Raw genomic sequence first — 21,702 nt, 5'->3', positions numbered from 1 at the left:
TAAAGCCGCCAATGTTGACAATAAGCTTTGCCACTTGATTATTGCGGAGCAGGATTATAGGAAATCGAGCGTCTTCTGATAAGAATTCTGCATATCTCAGTCGACCTTTACCCCTGCTCTGACCCACTTTGCCAAGTCTTGGTTTTAATCCAAGCAATTTGCTGTTCTTTGGTAACTCTCTTTGGCGAAGAAGAGCTGTGTACTCGTCGAGAAAAGCTTCTTGTTGTGCGCTTTTAACCGCTTGAATTTCTGCGTCATCAATTTCTCCTGGCTTTAGCTCTCCACTCTCTCTTTCACGAAGTCTGCAGTTGTTTATGAAACGATAGACCCATGCCTCAACTCTAATAAACTTTAATTTTGCCAACTCGAAAATCGATTTGGATTCAAACGCCATGAATGATTATTCTCCTTTAGTGAAATCATTGTTCGTTCCTCGGTATAATCATTTGCTTGTTTGGAGAATTCTCGATCATTCTTCTTGATTTCCACTGATTTCGTTTCCTGGTCTACGTTGACACGATTTATTGGCCATTCCGACTCCTCGTTTGAAAGTAATTCAGGAACGTTCCACCGCTCCTCGCAGTTAGCTAGTTCTGATACTTTTAAGCCTCTTGTAACAAGGTCAGCTGGATTTTCTTTGGTTAGAACGAATCGCCATTGCTGAGGATCAGTCAGACTCTGAATCTCTCCCACTCGGTTAGCGACAAAAGGTTGAATGACCAACTCCTTCCTCTGATCCACCACAGTACATTCATGTTATCAGACCAGAAGGTTACTTGTTTCAAGGCACTGTCTGGAAACAGAATCTGATATTCTTAACCCGAGAACTGCTGCCATCAGTTCCAATCTGCGAATAATTATCGTGGAGAAGGGCGCAACTCTTGTCTTAGCAGTCACTAGCCCTATGGATACCAATCCACTATTATAACATACTCTTGAGAAGACGACAGCTCCATACGCATCCTGCGGTGCATCAACAAATGTATGTAGTGTCTCTGAAAGCAGTTCCTCGTCCTGCCCTAAGCGCAGACAACTTTGATTCGCGGTAAATCTTTTAACTCATTGAACCATGTCCGAACTCTTCTAGACAAAGAGCCTCTCAAAAGATCGTCCCAATCGAGTCCAGCATCCCACATCTCTTACAATAGAACTCCTGCACGAATGAGGAACGGCGCTAAGAAACCAACTGGATCAAACAACTTCGCAATCTTCTTTAGCAAACTATGTTTGGTAAGTTTAAACCCTTCCTCTGGAGGATTTGTCTTGAAGGTGAACACGTCTCTATCTGGTAACCAGGCGACCCTAAGTGTCTTCACACCATTGGCACTCCACTACTGATGGAGTTCAGATGCTCTGTCTTCAACTGGAATCTTTTTGAGAAATTTAGATGAATTTGACAACCACTTTCAAGCTCACATTCCTGCTCTTGACCACAGCTTGTCTAATTGGCTGTACAGTTCCAAAGCCTGGTTATCGTCCGCCACAGAGTCCATACTTTCGTCCATATAAGTAGATTTTAGCACAGTCTCTGCAGCCATTGGAAATTCGTTCTTGTGCTTCCCGGTATTCGCTTGAGCCACAAACTGAGCTTGGAATGGCGATGAGTTCATTCCAAACACTACGCGATTGAATTCAAATTCTTTCGGCTCCTTCTCTTTTTCTAGTGATCCCCACAGGAAGCGCAGATATGGTCGGTCTTTTAGTGAAACTTCAATTCTCAAGTAAATTTCTGCAATGCCACAAACTAATGCCACAGGATGTTTGCCAAAACGTGGCAGCACATCGTTCAATCCTTCTGCAGCTTTGGTCCAGGGAGAATGGTGTCATTCAAGGAGACTCCCTCACACTTGGTGGAAGCATCGAAAACAATACGAATTTTCGTCGTAGTTCTATCAGGCCTTACAACCACTTGATGGTCTGCTCTCGGCTGGATCTATCTTTCTAATCCTTTCTCAAGGTACTGACTGATGCATTTGGAGTAAGCCTCTCCAACCTCTGGGTTGTTCCGCAACCTCTTTTCAGTGTCAAACAGCCGACGCACCGCATCTGGTAATTGTCTGGTAGTTCAGGTTTGGGATGTTTCCACGGAATCACCTCTTGATATCTTCCATTTACGTATTTGACGGACTTCTCAACTTTCTCTAGTGCCAACTTGTCGTCGAAATCCAGGACTTGTGCGTCTTTAAGCGTCCCAGAAGCTTCAACTGCCCAGAAACTGCAAAGTAAAACACCAATCTCATATGAGTCTTGTCTATGTTCTCGAACAAGGTAAGTTGGTGTGAAACTCGTTTGCGAGTCGCTGCCTTTTAGACCGCTAGGAAATCCAACACATGTCCACCCTAAAGGCGTAAGTGTTGCCACTGGTTCGCCCGATATTCCTCCAACGTTCTTGAACGAATAATGTAACTAAGCGTAATCGACTCCGTCGAGTACGTCCACAAAAGGGCGTGGTCCTGGATCCGGAAATTGTATGTCCTTCAGGTTAGTCCACTTTGCGGCCCCAGTTGATTGCTTTCATGTTTTCAGTCACCTGCTCAGCAGTAAATGCATTGATAGCTGTTTTCACGCTAACATCCAAACTCTCAAGTTCAACTTTAACTGGCTTGGTCTCGAAAGTCTCAGTTTTTCCATTCAAGCCGTTAACGGTGACTTTCTGTGACCGTTCTTGGAGTCCAAGTTCCGCTGCTATGTCTGCATTAATATAGGTCTTCGTAGAGGCTTCGTCCAATAAGGCATTCACTTTGAGTTTTCGACCACCATTTTTTACGATTACAGGAACTGTTCTCAATACTAGAACTCGTACATCTGCATGTTCTGCCACTGTCTTAGTGTGGGATCTCTCTGTCTGAATGTCAGCGGAATCCGGAGGGAGTAAGACGTCCAACGGTTTCCTTTTAGACTCGACTCTCAGGTTGCTGTTCCCGGCTGTTTGACCACTTGGTACATTGTGATGTGACATCAGCTGACTACTTCGTGCTTCCATCTGTTTGTTGTTTCCTGTAAGTGTGCAGTAATCTGTTGTGCTTGTCGTTGCAACTATTTATCCCACATGTCCTGGTTCTGACACGCGCTTGGCCAAAATGGTCACCTACAAAGCAATGGAAACACAAATGAAGACGCTTGGCGGCATCCCATCTCTCTTGAATACTCATGGCTTTAAACTTCTCGCATGCCCAATCTCCATGCGGTCCATTACATACTCTATCAATTTTTCTATTTCGTCTCCTTCGGAGCGTTCCGGATTTCTTTTGTAACCTTTCTCCTCGTAGAGAACAACTAAATCTCCAACTATTTGGATCGTTTCCATCTTCTTCTCTTCTGTATTTTCAAGGGCTGTTAGAATAGCATTTCCGTCAATGGTTTCTTCCGTCATCAACTTTATGAAGCGAATATAAAGTTTCGTAAGTTGTGTTTTTCCGAGCCGTTTCTGTCTCTTAACTGTATCGATTAGGTCCTCATTTGCATCGGCGTCGTTCAAAACATTCTCGTCATCTCCAGCATTCATATTCAAACGTCCACAGAACCTCGCTCTGCTACCAATAATTATGCCACGAGACTCCACCACATACAGGATTTGTATTTATTGCCAGTCAAACTCCACACGGCGAACATACCAAAAAAAACACACTCGTACAACTCGAGAAAAACATCAAGTTTTGTTCCGACTAAAAAACATAAAATTTATAACAACTACGTGACAGAATTATTTTGCATGTCCCTAGGGCAAAACAAATCAATTTAATTCCTTATGAAAAAAAGTCTTGCAAGTCTTTCCTTTGTCCATCCGCTTTTAACTAAAAAAACATCAAAATAAACTTAAAAATCTAAAGAAACAGCAGCAGTGCGGTGTTGTTGAAAGCTTAACTGTACTAACATGAATTGATGGCTGAGATCGGCCACAAAATCTTCACATGACGATAATTGCAGTTTGCCCTTCCCTTTTCCTACAAAGGTGTTAATATTTCAACTTCCTTTCTGTAATCACTGAGGGTCCTCTTTAACTCTGTTCACTCTCGTATGTGGGGGCCAATAACACCCTTTATTGCCTTCACCAAACTATCAAATTTAACATATTTCAACTTCCTTCAAGCTATCAATTATTAAGTGTCAGTTCACGTTGCTATGTGGGAGGCAATAACATTCCTTTATTGCCTTTAACAAAACGATCAAATTTACCATCAATGAAATTCGCAAATAGCATCAAATCGAATTTTCCTACAACCAATTGTATGCTTTTGCACTCATGCCAATACAGAATTTTCTTTTGCCTCTCAAACAAAAAAAAAAAGGAAAAAGAAAAAGAAAACGTTGTGTAACTTTTTTCAGGATGTCTTTATTTTGTAATTTATATGCGCAAAAGCCACAATTTTTTCTCGTGACCATACTTTCCTTTGCAGTTAGAAATGAAAATTTATCTTTTCGGCAGACATTAGTCAATTTTTTAATTCAAAATATATTTGTTTACAGTATCTAGTTGACTTTTGCGGATGAAGGAAGGAATATTGGAACTGTGGCAAGCATGGTAAAAACTACAGCACAAAATAAAAACAATCGGATCGTAATCAATTTTATAATTTTAGCAAAATGTTAATTTTGATAAAAAAATGATAAAAATAAATTATTATTTTTTTCTCAAACCTGCCTTCAGAAACGTTTGGACAGAAAGCCTTTAATCGCGATTTTATATACATTTTTTTATTCACACTTTGTACCCTTAATTTAAACCCTGTCTAAATTCTCTGGAATACCTTTAACACATATGGCAAATAGTACAGTTTTTCTATCCCAGCTGGATCACCAACATTTAAATAGTTTTAATTTTCGGAGACGTTTGTTCTCAAAAAATAAAAACAAGATGTTGTGTAAATTTTCAAAGAATTTTAAGTTTCTAATTTTGGTGCCCACAAATTAAGCCGGAATTTTTTTTTTCTCGTCACCATCTTTTCCTTTTCAGTTAGAAATGAAAATTTGTCTTCTTGCCAACAATTAGTATATATTCTAATTTTGAATGTATTTCTTTACAGTATTTAGTTAACATTATTGTGGGTGCATGAAAGAACGAATTTTCACTTTATCAAGCGAGTACAAAGTTTCATAAATTGCGTTTCTTCGACCCGTTTCTGTCTCTCAACTGTATCGATGAGGTCCCCATTTCTATCGGCGTCGTTCAAAACATTTTAAGCATTCATGTTGAATCGTCCACAGAACATGAAATTTATAGCGAATAGGCGACAGAATTATTTTGCATGCCCCTAGTGCAAAACAAAACTATTTAATTTCTAATAAAAAAAAGTCTTGGCAGTCTTTCCTTTGTCCATCCGCTTTTAACCAAAAAAACATCAAAAGAAACTTAAAAATCTAAAGAAACAGCAGCAGTGCGGTGTTGTTGAAAGCTTAACTGTACTAACATGAATTGATGGATGAGATCGGCCACAAAATCTTCACATGACGATAATTGCAGTTTGCCCTTCCCTTTTCCTACCAAGGTGTTAATATTTCAACTTCCTTTCAGTAATCACTAAGGGTCCTCTTTAACTCCGTTCACTCTGACTCGTATGTTGGAGCCAATAACACCCTTTATTGCCTTCACCAAACTATCAAATTTAACATGTTTCAACTTCCTTCAAGCTATCAATTATTAAGTGTCAGCTCACGTTACTATGTGGGAGGCAATAACATCCTTTATTGCCTTTAACAAAACGATCAAATTTAATAACAACGAATTTCGCAAATAGCATCAAATCGAATTTTCCTACAACCGATTGTATGCTTTTGCACTTATGCCAGTACAGAATTTTCTTTTGCTTCTCAAACAAAAACAAAAAAAACAGAAAAAGAAAAGGTTGTCTAACTTTTTTCAAGATGTCTTTATTTTGTAATTTATGTGCGCAAAAGCCACAATTTTTTGTCGTGACTATACTTTCCTTTGCAGTTAGAAATGAAAATTTATCTTTTCGTCACACGTTAGTCAATTTTTTTAATTTAAAATATATTTGTTTACAGTATCTAGTTGACTTTTGCGGATGAAGGAAGGAATATTGGAACTGTGGCAAGCATGGTAAAAAATACAGCACAAAATAAAAACAATCGGATTGTAATCAATTTTATAATTTTAACAAAATGTTAATTTTGATAAAAAAATGCTAAAAATAATTTTTTTTTTTCTCAAACCTGCCTATACCAACGTTTGGACAGAAAGCCTTTAATCGCGATTTTATATACATTTTTTTTATTCACACTTTGTACCCTTAATTTAAACCCTGTCTAAATTCTCTGGAATACCTTTAACACATATGGCAAATAGTACAGTTTTTCTATCCCAGCTGGATCACCAACATTTAAATAGTTTTAATTTTCGGAGACGTTTGTTCTCAAAAAATAAAAACAAGATGTTGTGTAAATTTTTCAAAGAATTTAAAGTTTCTAATTTTGGTGCCCACAAATTAAGCCGGAATGTTTTTTTTCTCGTCACCATCTTTTCCTTTTCAGTTAGAAATGAAAATTTGTCTTCTTGCCAACAATTAGTATATATTCTAATTTTGAATGTATTTCTTTACAGTATTTAGTTAACATTATTGTGGGTGCATGAAAGAACGAATTTTCACGTTATCAAGCGAGTACAAAGTTTCATAAATTGCGTTTCTTCGACCCGTTTCTGTCTCTCAACTGTATCGATGAAGTCCTCATTTCTATCGGCGTCGTTCAAAACATTTTAAGCATTCATGTTGAATCGTCCACAGAACATGAAATTTATAGCCAATAGGTGACAGAATTATTTTGCATGCCCCTAGTGCAAAACAAAACTATTTAATTCCTAATAAAAAAAAGTCTTGGCAGTCTTTCCTTTGTCCATCCTTTTTTAACCAAAAAAACATCAAAAAAAACTTAAAAATCTGAAGAAACAGCAGCAGTGCGGTGTTGTTGAAAGCTTAACTGTACTAACATGAATTGATGGATGAGATCAGCCACAAAATCTTCACAAGACGATAATTGCAGTTTGCACTTCCCTTTTCCTACCAAGGTGTTAATATTTCAACTTCCTTTCAGTAATCACTAAGGGTCCTCTTTAACTCCGTTCACTCTGACTCGTATGTGGGAGCCAATAACACCCTTTATTGCCTTCACCAAACTATCAAATTTAACATGTTTCAACTTCCTTCAAGCTATCAATTATTAAGTGTCAGTTTACGTTGCTATGTGGGAGGCAATAACATCCTTTATTGCCTTTAACAAAACGACCAAATTTAACATCAATGAAATTCGCAAATAGCACCAAATCGAGTTTTCCTACAACTGATTGTATGTTTTTGCACTCATGCCAATACAGAATTTTGTTTTGCTTCTCAAGCAAAAAAAAAAAAAGAAAAAGGAAAAGAAAACGTTGTGTAACTTTTTTCAAGATGTGTTTATTTTGTAATTTATGTGCGCAAAAGCCACAATTTTTTCTCGTGACCATACTTTCCTTTGCAGTTAGAAATGAAAATTTATCTTTTCGTCAGACATTAGTCAATTTTTTAATTTGTAATATATTTGTTTACAGTATCTAGTTGACTTTTGCGGATGAAGGAAGGAATATTGGAACTGTGGCAAGCATGGTAAAAAATACAGCACAAAATAAAAACAATCGGATTGTAATCAATTTTATAATTTTGGCAAAATGTTAATTTTGATAATAAAATATAAAAATATTTTTTTTTCTCAAACCTGCCTTCAGAAACGTTTGGACAGAAACCCTTTAATCGCGATTTTATATATGTTTTTTTATTCACTCTTTGGACCCTTAATTTAAGTCCTTTCCAAATTCTCTGGAATACCTTTAACACATATGGTAAATAGTACAGTTTTTCTATCCCAGCTGGATCACCAACATTTAAATAGTTTTAATTTTCGGAGACGTTTGTTCTCAAAAAATAAAAACAAGATGTTGTGTAAATTTTTCAAAGAATTTTAAATTTCCAATTTTGGTGCCCACAAATTAAGCCGGAATGTTTTTTTTCTTGTCACCTTCTTTTCCTTTTTAGTTCGAAATGAAAATTTCTCTTCTCGGCGACAATTAGTATATATTCTAATTTTGATTGTATTTCTTTACAGTATTTAGTTAACATTATTGTGGGTGAAAGAACGAATTTTCACTTTATCAAGCTAGTACAAGTTTCATAAATTGCGTTTCTTCGACCCGTTTCTGTCTCTCAACTGTATCATGAGGTCCCCATTTCTATCGGCGTCGTTCAAAACATTTTAAGCATTCATGTTGAATCGTCCACAGAACATGAAATTTATAGCCAATAGGTGACAGAATTATTTTGCATGCCCCTAGCGCAAAACAAAACTATTTAATTCCTAATAAGAAAAAAGTCTTGGCAGGCTTTTCTTTTGTCCATCCGCTTTTAACCAAAAAACTTCAAAAGAAACTTAAAATTCTAAAGAAACAGCAGCAGTGCGGTGTTGTTGAAAGCTTAACTGTACTAATTAACAATTGATTTATGCGTCAGCGTGCTTCATCAAGATATGAAGCGCGCGGGAAGTTTGGAGAGCACGAAAAATGCGTAAGAGTTGCTCCAGGCGTACTCGAGAGCAACCTTAGGTTCTTGAGTGCTCTGCAAACTTTCCAAGTGCTTCATATCTTGATGAATGCACAGCTGATGCATGAATCAATTGTTTTATAACATTTTCAACGCGGTAGTTTTTTTGATTCTAGGTTGGCCAGAGGTTTCCCAAGCATTCAGCCAATGTGCAAAATGGTAATGAACAACCCCATGTTCGGTAAAAAATATACATCTGACAGGGTAAAAAAGGCAACACCCCTTTGGTCTACAGTAGTTAAAGTTTCTAATTATGGAATAAAATACACTGGTTGCCAACTAAAAATTTTCCAAAAAACAAACTTTAAAATTTGATCCTCGCGTTACATGGAAGAATTCTTTCCGCTTGCGAGGACATGTCGGTTTGTTTACGCAATATTTACGCAGTTGTGATGTCTCATGAATGAAAATAGAAAGAAAACAGACAACTGAAGCTTCCCTAAATGAAAAATTTATTCAGTTAAGTCTTTGTTCTAAGAAGCAAAGGCGTACAATTTTTAATCCGAGACGATGAACGCGCAAGTGATTTGAAGGAACTGCAAGTCCATGTTGAAGTGAATTTATCGAACCGTGTGTACGGTTTTCAAAAATTTCGCAAAAAAAAAAAACTGTTAGGAATACGAAGAAGCGGTCAATTAGAAAAGTATTTAAGTACAAATTCACAATCAAACCTGTAGTTTCTTGTGAATTGAATTCCCACAAGTACTCGTTACCAAGAAAGTTCGTGGCTTATGATCAGTAAATAATGATCTGAAATGTCCGCTTGCTGATCGTCGGCTGGATAAAACAACAATATCTCCTTGAAGCACAATTTCTTCGCCGTTAATTATCGGATTTCCGCTTTTGAAACTATCGAGTATTCCTTAGCAGTCTTTCTTTCAGTTTATCGTTTCGAAAAGGTGTCTTTTCCCTCTGAGAAAGCGAAATTGGCGCCTGAAAATAAATAGTCTTGCGAGACACGATGTCACGGGCCTTGTTCTCTTTTCTCCTTTTCTTTAGGTTTTTTTCGGGAGTTGAAAACTCCAATCCCAAAGAAAAAGTGGGAAGAGCTTCTTCATCAGCTAGTTCCCTTGTTGCCATCGGCAGTTAAACGTTTTGCTGAAGATTTCTCCCGTTTTTGAATGCAAAATGGAGAAAGTCACTCACCGAGTTCTCGAGGCATTTGTTTGCTGACGTCATCAGCGTGCACAATAGAAATATGAAGCACGCTCGCGCAATTGAATTTGATTGCACGAATTTACTAGCTATGTTATAACATGAATTGATGGATGAGATCGGCCACAAAATCTTCACATGACGATAATTGCAGTTTGCCCTTCCCTTTTCCTACCAAGGTGTTAATAGCGGAGCTCTCGCGCGCGCCGCAGGCGCGCGCAGCGGAGCCCCATAGCTAAGAGAATTTGGTAACCCGTGAATGCGAGAAAATTTGGTTTGGTTATGACGTCATTTGTGTCCGTCCATGCGACCGTCCGTACGACGTACGCAGCACCACAGGACAACCAATGTGAAACCTGTGGTGCCACCCGCGTAATTTTGGCGGGAATTCAGTGGGAATGGCGTGAGCTGTTCTGTCGCCCGCGTTTGTTTGGCGGGAAGTTGTATGGCCAACTATTTGGCCAACTTAAGTTTCAGAGAAGCAAAAAAACAATTTTGGAGACAAGAAAATACGAAGTCAATTCAGATTTCATATTTCAATATGTCGACAAACGAAGAAATAGGACAAATAGGAGAAAGAGTGATAGAGAGAGAACAAGAAAGCAGGCGACAAAAAGGCGACGTTCGACGTGAAAGAGAGCGACTAAGAGCACTAGCAAACAGGAAAAAAATGAGTGACGAACAACGGGAGAAAGAGCAAGACAGATTACGAGAAATGAGGCGACAATATGGTGACGAGGAGCGGCAGAAAGAGCGGGACAGGGCTCTGGAAAACAGGCGAAATTATGATGAAGAGCAGCGGGAAGAAGAGAGGAACAGGGCTCGGGAAAAAAGGCTGAATTGTACGGAAGAACAACGGGAGAAAGAGAGAGACAGATCACGAGAAAAAAGGCGACAATATGGTGACGAGCAGCGGGAGAAACAGCGGAACAGGGCACGAGAAAACTGGGTGAATTGCACAGAAGAACAACGGGAAAAAGAGAGAGAAAGAGGTCGTGAAAGAAGGAGGAGAGCTAGTGACGAACAGCGAAAAAGAGATAGAGAAAGGAAACGAGAGAGCAGGCGAAGAAATAATTCAAGTAACTCCGAGCAAAGAGAAAGAGAAGGAGGTGAATAAGTTAATATTTAGCTTAAATAAATCACAGTCCCACCCCATCAGATTTTTTCTGTGTCCTCTTATGGTCGATTCTTTACATCTCCCTTTATTTCCTTTATAATAATTATTACAATTATAGTAAAAACAAGAAAATAATACAGTCAATTATCAAAGTCAATGCTTGTGTTACTTTTTTATGTCACGTCATGCGTAGAAACAGATGCCAGCAGTTTTAATTGTTTTTCTTTACGAACCACCGTACGTTCAAGCCGTTGAATTCGGCTTTCCTCGTTGTTAGCCTGCATGTAATTATGTGTAGAATTTGTAATTGTGAGAGGAATATCATCCGCTATTGGAGCCAATTAAGGTCTGTTCTGGTTGTAATCTGATAATTGTGTTTTCAGTCGAGGAATATGTACGTAAAGATGGCGGTCATGTACAAGACGGACCAGACATACCGTCGAACTTGTCGACTGTCGAAAGGGAGTCAGTTCAGTTTGGTCATGAACATGCAGGTGAAAAACATTGTAAATTCTTTTAGATAAGAGTAGGTTGTGGTTAGTATGAGATTTTTGAAGGAGCTAATTGTAGTGAAATGACATGTGAAGAGCAAATATAAGCTTAATGGCGTCAGCTTTAATTGTTGTTTTTTACCTTGCTATCACCGTACGTCGCGTCGCTTGTCAAGATCAAGGTAGCAAGCGTAGAGTTCGGCTTTCGCGAAAATTTCTCATTAGTGCATAAGTTTTGCATTTATTGTGTGAAAAACATTGACACACCTTAATTCCTGTTGAGAATTGCTTTCCTCTTGGAAGTGAATGCCATGTCGTAGAATTTAAAGGAAAAAGTAAGCTTTTTTTGAAATGAAATTCATTGCCATTTAGTATCATTACGCAGATATTTTGCTTTGTTTTTAAATCGTTAATTAGGGGATTATAGTTAGTAATTGTAGAAAAATCTCGACTACTAATGATTCATGAGCAAAACAATTAGGGTTTGTTTTTGTTAAATGTGATCTGATGATTTTGCTTTCAGTAGAGGGAGATGAATACCAGCTGGAATGTGTATGTGAAGATGGAGGCCAAATTGAAAATAATTGCAATGTGGAAGCCGGGAATGAGATATTGTTGAACTTGTCGCCTGTTGAAAGAGATTCAGATCAGCTTGCTCATGATTATACAGGTAAAAACATGAGCTATACATTCAGTAAGAGTAGGCTGTGGTTTAAGTGTGAGAATTTGAAGAAGCTAATTGTAGTGGAATCTGTTCATACCACGGTGGCTTGTGGGTACTGAATATTTACCTACATTTAACAATTATTCTCCGAATTGGAGGTGAATAGTGATGGATATTTACCAAGCGGTGAGGTTAATATCCATCACTTTCACCGACACTGAGATAAATAGTATTGTTTTAGTATATACCACACAAGCTGAAAAACTAGTGAACCAAAAAATTATTTTACTACTGACAATACATGCATACCGACAAATGGTATGAAAGTTTAAAATCTCGCGCGCAATGCAGTAAGCGGTTTCTTATTGTGGAAAGTTCCGTCTCACTTTCTTGCAGACAAATAAAACTTTTGGATTAGTTTAGTTCTTATGGTGTTATTTTGCAATTTTTCTTTGAAATTCAACTTGTTGTTGAAACCATGCTGAAAAATATTACATGTTTCATTGTAATTTTAGTGCTCAGCAGTTTTCATAAACATTAGGGATTGTATTTTCATTTTTCATCTTAGAATATGAGGTTGAAAAGATTAAATAAGATACCATTTAATGCAGTCAAACCAAACTTTGTTGTCATTTATGTATTATTTTAACAGACGCCTTGTTTATGGAAAAAATTTCCTCTTAAGTAACCGTGGCGAATGGGAAGCCATCTTGTTTCTCTTTTCTGCTGCTGAGAGGTGAATAGTACTTGGCTTAAATCACCTCCAAGCTAGCCAATCAGCGCGTACGAAAGTGCTATTCACTTGTGTGGTATATACTAAAATTTGTTATTTTGTTTTTTTTCTTTTACCTCTTAGCTACACAATCTTGTACTTTAGAATGTCAGCTGCTCTACTGATTTGTTTTTTTTTTTTTTTGGTTTAACTGAGGATGGTGCTTACTTTTGTTATTGCGCATACGTTCTGCGCGGGTTTCCTACATGTAAGTGCCTGCTAAAACAGTGATATTTTTGTGCACTTTAAAACTGTGCGGACATTCTGACTTAAATGAGATACTGGATCCTGATTGGGTTATTTTTTTTTTAAAGCAGTGAGAACAATACAGAACAAAAATACCCCTCCTTGGAGAGAACACGGTTTAATCCAGTTTCATATGACAGTCATACAATATTGTATTTCAACATTGTTTGTGTAATATTTGACCAAAACATGAAAAAAAAAAACGTGCAAGTATGTATCACTAGAAAATATCATGAACTACAATCTATTTTTATGCATGTTGACCAGGTCATGTAAATATATTTCTATCATGAAATACTGTATTTCAACTTTCCAACACCACCTTGCGCGCTTGCTACAAAATTACGCGAGACCACCGTGCGCGCCTAGTTTCATCAAATTGCGAATCTTTCCCGTATCTCAAACACATTACTAACTTTTTTTATTAAAAGATTCCTTGTATAATAATTACACGCAGGGAATTCTAGATTGCATCCTTGCGATGTAGCCTCTAAGCTATTAACCCTGCGGGGTAATTATGGAAAATCCTGTTCAGAATGGCTCTCCTCTTGGTATTGAATACCATGTCTCCTAAATCAAGCAGTCTAAAGGAAAGTTGAATTACTTTGTGTTTCGTTAAACACTGGCAAAAAGGTTCGGTCCCCGCAATTAATTACCATAGTACATTACCTCACTGAGATTAAGACCCCCTGTGGTCTGACATCTGGTAACGTATGGAAAACATTATTTTACAGTACATAGAGTAGTAAATGGTTTAAAATTCTGGTGATAAATCTTTGAAGAACTGAATAATTTGTCTTTCACAGCAGCTACATGTATATAGCTTCAAGATGAACTCAGTTTAGTAGCCTCATCATTCTTAATCTTCTGTAGTTCCTGATTAAAATCATTTCAGTTGGGGATGAGCAAAGGTCATGGAGAATTACACCTGGCAAAAGAGTAGCTGAACTGTCAAATTTCTCTCCTCATACCCTTTTTCTCATTCCACTAGCTTAACAGAGTCTGGTTCAAAACAACTATAAGTTCTTGTTAGTCTCAGTACTGTTTATTTACAGGAGCACTCATATGTAAGTTGAGGCATGGGAAGTTGAGTCTCATTAGGAAAAACATTAAGTCATTCATACAAACAACAATTTAATGCATAAATCCTGAAGTTGCCTTCAGGTACATATACACTGGTTTTTAACGTGAATAATTTTTGGTATTAAGAATGATGCTTTTGTTGTTTTTTATAATATTGTAAATGTCTGTAAATTGAATTTTTTTTAATTGTTGAAGTTTATTTTAAGTTCAGGTTAGATATCTACATGTACCTGGATAAAATATGAAATTTATTTATTTATTTATTTACAAAACTTCCACCCTTACTTATTAACAGTGGATATTAAAGTCAAATAATGATAGTAAAATTATAATTACAAAGGTGAGGGACTGCACAAGAAAGCTATGCTTCATATTAAGTGCACGTATTTATCCTTGTTAAAAAGAGTACCAAAGTGCAAGTGACAGTCAACTTACATTATTTTGAAAAGTATTACAAATTCACATTACAAGCTATTAATTTTTTTTAGGAGAAGACTTTGAAAGAGAAAATCCTGTGTTGGAAAATCCGCCACTTGTAGCGACAAGTTACTCAACATCGCAAGTACAGCAACCTGTTCTGGAAGTTAATGACAGTGACCATTCAGAAGATCTTCAGCTAGTTGCAAGAGCAAGAGCAGTTGGTGTGCAGTATGAGTTTGTACAACGTGGTGCAATGGAAACTGAGGATGACAGGAGAAGGAGAAAGCGACGAAATCAAAGGAGAGTATCAGATGAGGAGAAAAGGTTGCGTGAAGTTGTTGGAGACCTACCACCACCTCCACCAGCAGGATCTAGTCAGGTAGAGGACAATGCATACTGTGCAATACGTTCATTTGAGGTGGAGCAGATCACGTACAAGTTCAGTTGTTGTGAGGTTTGCAAGGAACGGCGGTTAGAATGGAAAGCCACAGGAAACACGTGCACCCGTTGTAGGAGAGATAAGAAGGTACCAAAAGTCTGGTCTGATGAAAACAATATGGACCCGCTGAGTGTTCCTGAGGAGCTGTCTGGAATGTCGGATGCAGAGCAGATGCTGATAGCCAGACTAGCACCCACTGTGCATGTACACATGTTGAAGCATGGAGGTATCGCGTCAAGGGGACATTGCATTGCATTTCCTCAGGCAGTTCAAGAACCTGCAACCATTCTGCCACGCCTACCAGCAGAGGTCGATATCATTCGTGTGAGAAGACAAGGAAAAAATGATACCCATAAGGACTTCAGGGTCAGAAGGCACCGTGTTGAAGGAGCTATTCGGTTTCTAAAGGATAATAATCCCGCTTATAGTGACATTGTCATAGATGCTGCTCGCATACATAATTTACCGGAGGATGGTGAGTTGCCCAATTTGAGAACTGTTGAGTTTTCTGAAACAGAACACATGGATGACCAAGGCCCAGCTCCACAGCAATTGGATGCTGGTGAAACAGATGGCAACGATGACTCAACAGTTTCTGGAGTTCTTCTTACTGAGCCAGGAGTGAACGTGCAAGCACAAGTCAATGCTGCCCTAAATCAAGTTGTGTCTGAACCAAGGGAAGGAGAGTCAGACGAGGCTCAACAAGGCATGGAACGACCAGTGATCCCATGGCCGACTACTGACGCAACTCCAGCATCTGAGTTCAACACTCCTTACTTTTTCACAATGGCATTTCCTTGCTTGTTTCCTTATGGAAAGGGTGATTTCCACATAAACCGTCCAATTACATGTCCTGCACTTCACGACTGGGCGGAGCACTTGCTGTGGTATCAAGACGGAAGGTTTGCACGGCATAAAGTATGGAAGTTTGTTGTTCACAACATGATCATGAGAAAGCGTGCCCTGGAGCAGAGCAGGTACTTTGTTGATCAGCAACTAGGTGACCCACACATAACTGTTGCAGATCTTCAAGAGCGACTAGCGAGGGGTGACACTTCAATCACCAACAGGCTCTTATATTTTGGTGCAAATCTGCGCGGTACAGCTCAGTACTGGCATCAAAGGCGCAGAGAGCTTCGTGCCTTGGTTGAGTTCATGGTCAATGAAAAGCGCGGATTGCCTTCATTTTTCATGACTGGAAGTTGTGCAGAGTTTTACTTTCCCCCACTAAGAAGACTATTGGAACAATACATTTTACAGACCACGGGGGAAGAGGTCAACCTTGCCGAAGATAGCAATGCCCGCTTCAAAGCTGTACAAGAAAATACGCACGTGGTGGTAAGCTACTTTGACCTACGTACCCAGTCATACCATGAAAAGGTACTGAAGCCAGTGTTTGGTGTATCTGATTATTGGTACCGCTATGAATTCGCCAAGTCCCGGGGTCAAATTCATTGGCACCAACTAAGCTGGAGAGATGACAGACAGCCACACCAGCTGTTGCATGAAGCTCGTGAAGATGGTTGTGACGAAGACGAGTATGCAGCTAGACTTAGCCAGTGGGCTGATGAAAACTTTGCCATGACAGCATCACACCCAGCTGGTAGTGATGAAGAAGGACAGCCAAGAAAAGACCTTTGGCCACCACCTGAAGGCTCGGCTGTAGAAATATCACATGAAAGGGATCCCCTGGTGAAGATGCTTCTGGAAATAGCTGCAACACAAAATGCAATACTGGAAGATCATTTGCTTCTTGTGAACCGAGTTGGGCTGCACAGTTGTTCCGATTACTGCTTGAGGACTCCTCGTCACCCTGAGCCAGGATTGCAGCCAAGAGAACGTGTATGCAGGATGGAGTTTGGAAGCGAGTTCTCCCCAGGGAAGAAACTGCGGAACGACCCAGAAATTGTGGGAGATCATAACGGAGCTCCTCGCCTTGAGATGCCACGTGACCATCCACGTGTGGTTCAGCATTCTCGCTATCAAATACAGTCTTGGAGAGCAAATGGGGACGTAAGCTTGATTCTTTCCAATTCTCCCCCAGACAATCCTAGCACCGATGATATCATAGCAATAATCGATTATGTGTGTGGGTATGCTTGCAAGGATAGTGAACCCACTGGTGCAACTGCTGATCTTTTTAAGGACATGGTCAATGCTGTTGATGCAACGGATGCAGACCAAGTGACCGGCAAGTCAATGTGTGCTAAAATGCTTATCAAGACTGTGGGAAGACGAGATATCAGTGGACCTGAGGCATCATTTGAGTTGAGTGGACTAGCACTTTGGCGATGTAGCCGTTCATTCACGTACTTGTCTATGTCAGGCTCAAGGCGACTTGAACGTGATGGTGAGACTGCAACTCGCAGCACCCCTTTGGATAAGTACCTTGCACGACCACGTGAGGAGCACTCTTCTTGGTACCATTTTGCATCAAAAAATGGTAAGGTTCCTGTAGTAAGTGGTGGTGCAACACACGCAACATGGCCATTGAATGAGGACTACTGTAGAACAATGCTTCTGTTACACTGGCCAAACTGGTTTAACATCCAAGAAGTAAAGGGAGATGCTGAATCTTGGATTGAGAGGTTTACTGATTTCATTTCTAGTAATGAGTGCCCAGCATTCGTGAAGGCCCAGGTTGCAAAGGCACAGCGTTATGCAGAGCAACCACAAGAGCCGGTATTCGTAGAGGATGAGGATGATGATGCTGTAGAAGCCGAACAACAACCAGATTGGGTGGATGTCTATGCAGGGCAGAACCAGAGATATGAGGGTGTGGAGAAGGATTTGGATTATGATGATGGTGGAGAGGACTATGACTGGAACAGCACCTGCATTGTTCTTCCTGAGGACAAAGACCCCAAGAAATGGCTTGAAGAAATAATCAAAGAAGACGAAGAACGCGAAACGGAAACTACAGGCCTTGAATTGCCACAGGTGTCTCCGTTCTCCCTAAATGAGAATCAGAGAGCCATAGTGAGTCTGGTGTTACACACTCTCTACAACTTTGTTGAAAACCGACCAAATTACCATCCTTTGCGGCTTGTTGTATCCGGAACTGCTGGAACTGGAAAGTCATATGTTATCAAGTGCCTTCAGAGGTTAGTGCGGCAAGTGTTTGGAACAAATGACGCAATAGAGGTGATAACCCCAACAGGGAGTGCTGCCTATCTCGTTCAAGGCAGTACAGTTCACAGTTTCTTACGAATCCCAACGGGGGGAAGGTCTTGCAACGAGCTGACGGTACCTGCAGGTCCAGTGCTAGAGAGAATTCAGAAAAACTGTGAGAATTTGAAAGTTCTGGTTGGGGACGAGCGGTCGATGTTTGGCCGCACCACAATGGGCTGGATGGAACATCATGCACGTTATGCAGTGAACAGAGGAGCCAATGTAGACGAGCTATGGGGGGGTATTCCTGTGGTAGTACTTATGGGAGATGATGTTCAGCTACCTCCTGTATGTGACACTCCTGTCTACATTCAAGATTGTCGCAGTGCTCCTTCTAACCATGGCCGTTTGGTTTGGACAACTTTTGATAGTGCTGTGGAGCTTACTGAGATTGTGAGGCAAACTGAATCTGAACAACAGCTCAGAGGTGTGTTGATGTCCTCGAGGACTTATAAAACCACACGCCAGCAAATCCATTGGCTACAGCAGTTTCAGTGGCACAATCTCCGCTTAACACATGGTACAGAACTTCTGGGAAGGATGGACGAACAAGGTCTGTACGTATTTCCAACACATCGCCTAGAATGGGAGCGCAACAAAACTAAGCTACTAGAGTGTAACAGAAAGCCAAACCACCCAGTAGCAAGGATCAAGGCAATTGACAATGGCAGGCATGCACAGAAGGCTGACAGTAGTAAGGCACGAGGGCTGCTACCACTACTGTATCTTTGCCGTGACAGCAAAGTCATGCTGGTAGCCAACTTAAAGGCTTCATGGGGTTTGTACAATGGAGCGGTTGGCACAGTAGTGGACCTTCTATACAAAGATGGTTGCAGACCAACCGATGATCCCACCCCTTTACCTGATGTAGTGTTTGTGCGTTTTCCAGGATACAAGGGACCACCTTACATCAACGAAGATCCGAGTGTCGTGCCAATAGTTCCTGTAAGTCGGTCCACTGACTGTACATGCCGATGCAAGCGTCTTCAAGTTCCATTGAGACTGGCATGGGGAACAACGATCCACAAGTGCCAAGGGATGACTGTGGGTGATGGAGAAGCATTCAGGTATGTTGTGATCCACCCTGGAAAGCAGGACTTTGAAGCTAAGAACCCAGGAGCTTTATTTGTCGCACTGTCACGAGCAAAATCAGCGGGTGGAGAAGGTACAGATCCTGATTTTGCATTTCATGAAGATTTCCTGATAAATGAGGACAGGTTCAAGCCTGTGGACACTCCAACTACCCGTGCTAGAGCAGTGGAAATGGAACGACTGCATGTATTAGCAAATCAATGTAAGCAGAGGGAAGATTTAATAGCAGCATATTCGGAGGAAACCTTTCTCAGAATGGTAGAGTGGGCTCAGTCGCAAGGTCGTTGTTGAGCCACTTCTGAACTACTCTTTTGTATGCTGTAGTCATGCTATCCCCAAAATAATCATTGTTAAGCAGAGTACTGAAGTACAATTGAGACCACATCTGATGTAAGCATAATGCCTATCCTGTAATCTGCCTGTGTGGTGAAGGACCTCTTATTGGGAGGTCTGTTATGCTGTAATCAGCCTGTGTGACTGAGGACCTTAGTGGTCATGCATAACAAATATGAGGGCCGTCATGCTGTAATCAGCCTGTGTGGCTGAGCGACCTTAGTGGTCATGCATAACAAATATGAGGGCCGTTATGCTGTAATCAGCCTGTGTGGCTGAGGACCTTAGTGGTCATGCATAACAAATATGAGGGCCGTTATGCTGTAATCAGCCTGTGTGGCTGAGGACCTTAGTGGTCATGCATAACAAATATAAGGGTCGTTATGCTGTAATCAGCCTGTGTGGCTGAGCGGCCTTAGTGGCCATGCATAACAAATATCAGGGCCGTTATGCTGTAATTAGTCTGTGTGACTGAGGACCTTAGTGGTCATGCATAACAAATGTGAATGAAGTTATCCTGTAATCAGCCTGAATGACGGGTAGAAGCTAGTGCAGACACTGGTAGAATCCAACATGCTATTATGTATTAGGAAGAGTGTAAGAACTAGACCAAAGTTAGAGAAACAAGAAACCATACCCACAATAGCCTGACATCCTAAATGAAGATGGTATCATTGTTGCATGACTTGGTACCAAAAGTGGACCAGATAGCAGCTGGCGATAATGTCACATTGATGGTGTAACTACATGTATTACAGTTGAGTGGCAGATGACAGTCCCCTTAACATGTATGTGGTGTGAGCTGAGATGCAGCCACAGATTAATTGCAAGCAGATGACAGCTCAGAGGTCACTTTACCATGAGCAGATGGCACCTTGTTATAATGTCACATATTGATGGTGTGACAAGATGTAGGAAAGTTGAGTGCCAGATGCAATAATTAATGGCTCTGGGATACACAAGCCCAATTATTGTGCATGTCAATAATTATTGTTATTTGCACTTAAGCTCTGGGATGGACTGCCACTTGATATCAGAAGTGGCAATACTGTTGATGTCTTTGAGACAAATTTAAAATCATATCCTTTTCATTTAGCATTTTTATTATAGTTTCGTATTTTGTAGGTGTTTATCTTTTTTATGTAACAATTTTTTTTATCTTATATCATAGAGTTGTATTAGGATTTTTAACTATTCTTGTAGCTATTTTCCTATTTTATTAAATTTCCATAGTACAAATAATTATTGTTATATGTTATCATTATTATTATTATATGTAGTAGTAGCACTAGTAGTAGAAGTAGTAGTAGTAGTAGTAGTAGTAGTAGTAGTAGTAGTAGTAGTAGTAGTAGTAGTAGTAGTAGTTGTTGTTGTTGTTGTTCAATTCCAATGACAGGAGTGGTATTTACCGAACACAGGCACATCCTTATGCATTATCTTGTTGTGTAGCGATTATTTGTTATAAATTGTGTAATATGCAACAACTGCATACCAATGCTATGGATGTTGAGATGCAAAAATTCATACCTAGGATTTTTTAAAGCTCTCTATGAAACAAAAAGGGCAAAGCTCTTTCGTTGTGGTATGAATTGCTTTTGCTGTCACTAATAACATTTCCTGTGCTGATACCTCGTTTTCAATTTCAGGTAGTATAAAATTAAGATTGAACTCATTCAGTAAATAAACAGTAGTTTCAAATCTTATAAATCTAGGGTGCTTTTGATTGACTCTATTCTAGAATAGGAATACAGTACATACCAGTACATTGATGTAAGGAAATCCTTACATGTATAAGGGCTTTTTAAAATTGCTTGAGTACAAAATCACTCTTACATTATCATGAGTGAGCCGAAGGTTGCAGGAAAGAAATTTATCAGCTATTCACTTTATTCTTATTCCAGAATGCAGTAAATCGAATTTAACCCTCATTGGTGTCTATAAGCCCAGCAACAATGAGTGAAGTTGGTGCCTTCATGATACCCCCGCCTTCATGAGCGGCTAATACATGGCAAGGTCTGAAGAGAGATCTTTAAAAAGGCCATGGGGGACTGGGAACCCAGTGTTATTATTTAAGTTTATTTCATTTATACAGTGCTCTGTTGACAATCTAATGGTTTTAGTACATCCTCTTTTTAAA

General features: G+C 39.6%; 1 protein-coding gene and 1 pseudogene across 2 annotated transcripts; one reads left to right on the top strand and one right to left on the bottom strand.

Moving 5' to 3' along the window:
* Positions 1-1,412: 1,412 nt before the first annotated feature.
* LOC146485282 (uncharacterized) lies at positions 1,413-2,518 on the bottom strand (annotated as a pseudogene).
* A 7,460-nt stretch (positions 2,519-9,978) lies between these two features.
* Positions 9,979-21,272, top strand: LOC146485281 (uncharacterized). 2 transcript variants are annotated; one of them, XM_085103636.1, is made up of 4 exons: positions 9,979-10,846; positions 11,238-11,348; positions 11,872-12,015; positions 14,599-21,272. In XM_085103636.1, the coding sequence occupies exons 1-4, from the start codon at positions 10,183-10,185 to the stop codon at positions 19,521-19,523; spliced, it is 5,844 nt and encodes a 1,947-aa protein (XP_084959762.1). In that variant the 5' UTR covers positions 9,979-10,182; the 3' UTR covers positions 19,524-21,272. The 2 variants fall into 2 exon arrangements, with proteins under 2 accessions (XP_084959762.1, XP_084959761.1); XM_085103635.1 differs by having other exon boundaries at positions 11,869-12,015.
* The last annotated feature ends 430 nt before the right edge of the window (positions 21,273-21,702 follow it).

This window comes from Pavona decussata, unplaced genomic scaffold, assembly GCF_977016875.1.
Source record: "Pavona decussata unplaced genomic scaffold, jaPavDecu1.1 SCAFFOLD_27, whole genome shotgun sequence".
In the NCBI taxonomy this organism is placed as follows: Eukaryota; Metazoa; Cnidaria; class Anthozoa; order Scleractinia; family Agariciidae; genus Pavona; species Pavona decussata.
The sequence above is the reverse complement of the archived record's forward strand: the minus strand, read 5'-3'. Positions and strand labels throughout refer to the sequence as shown.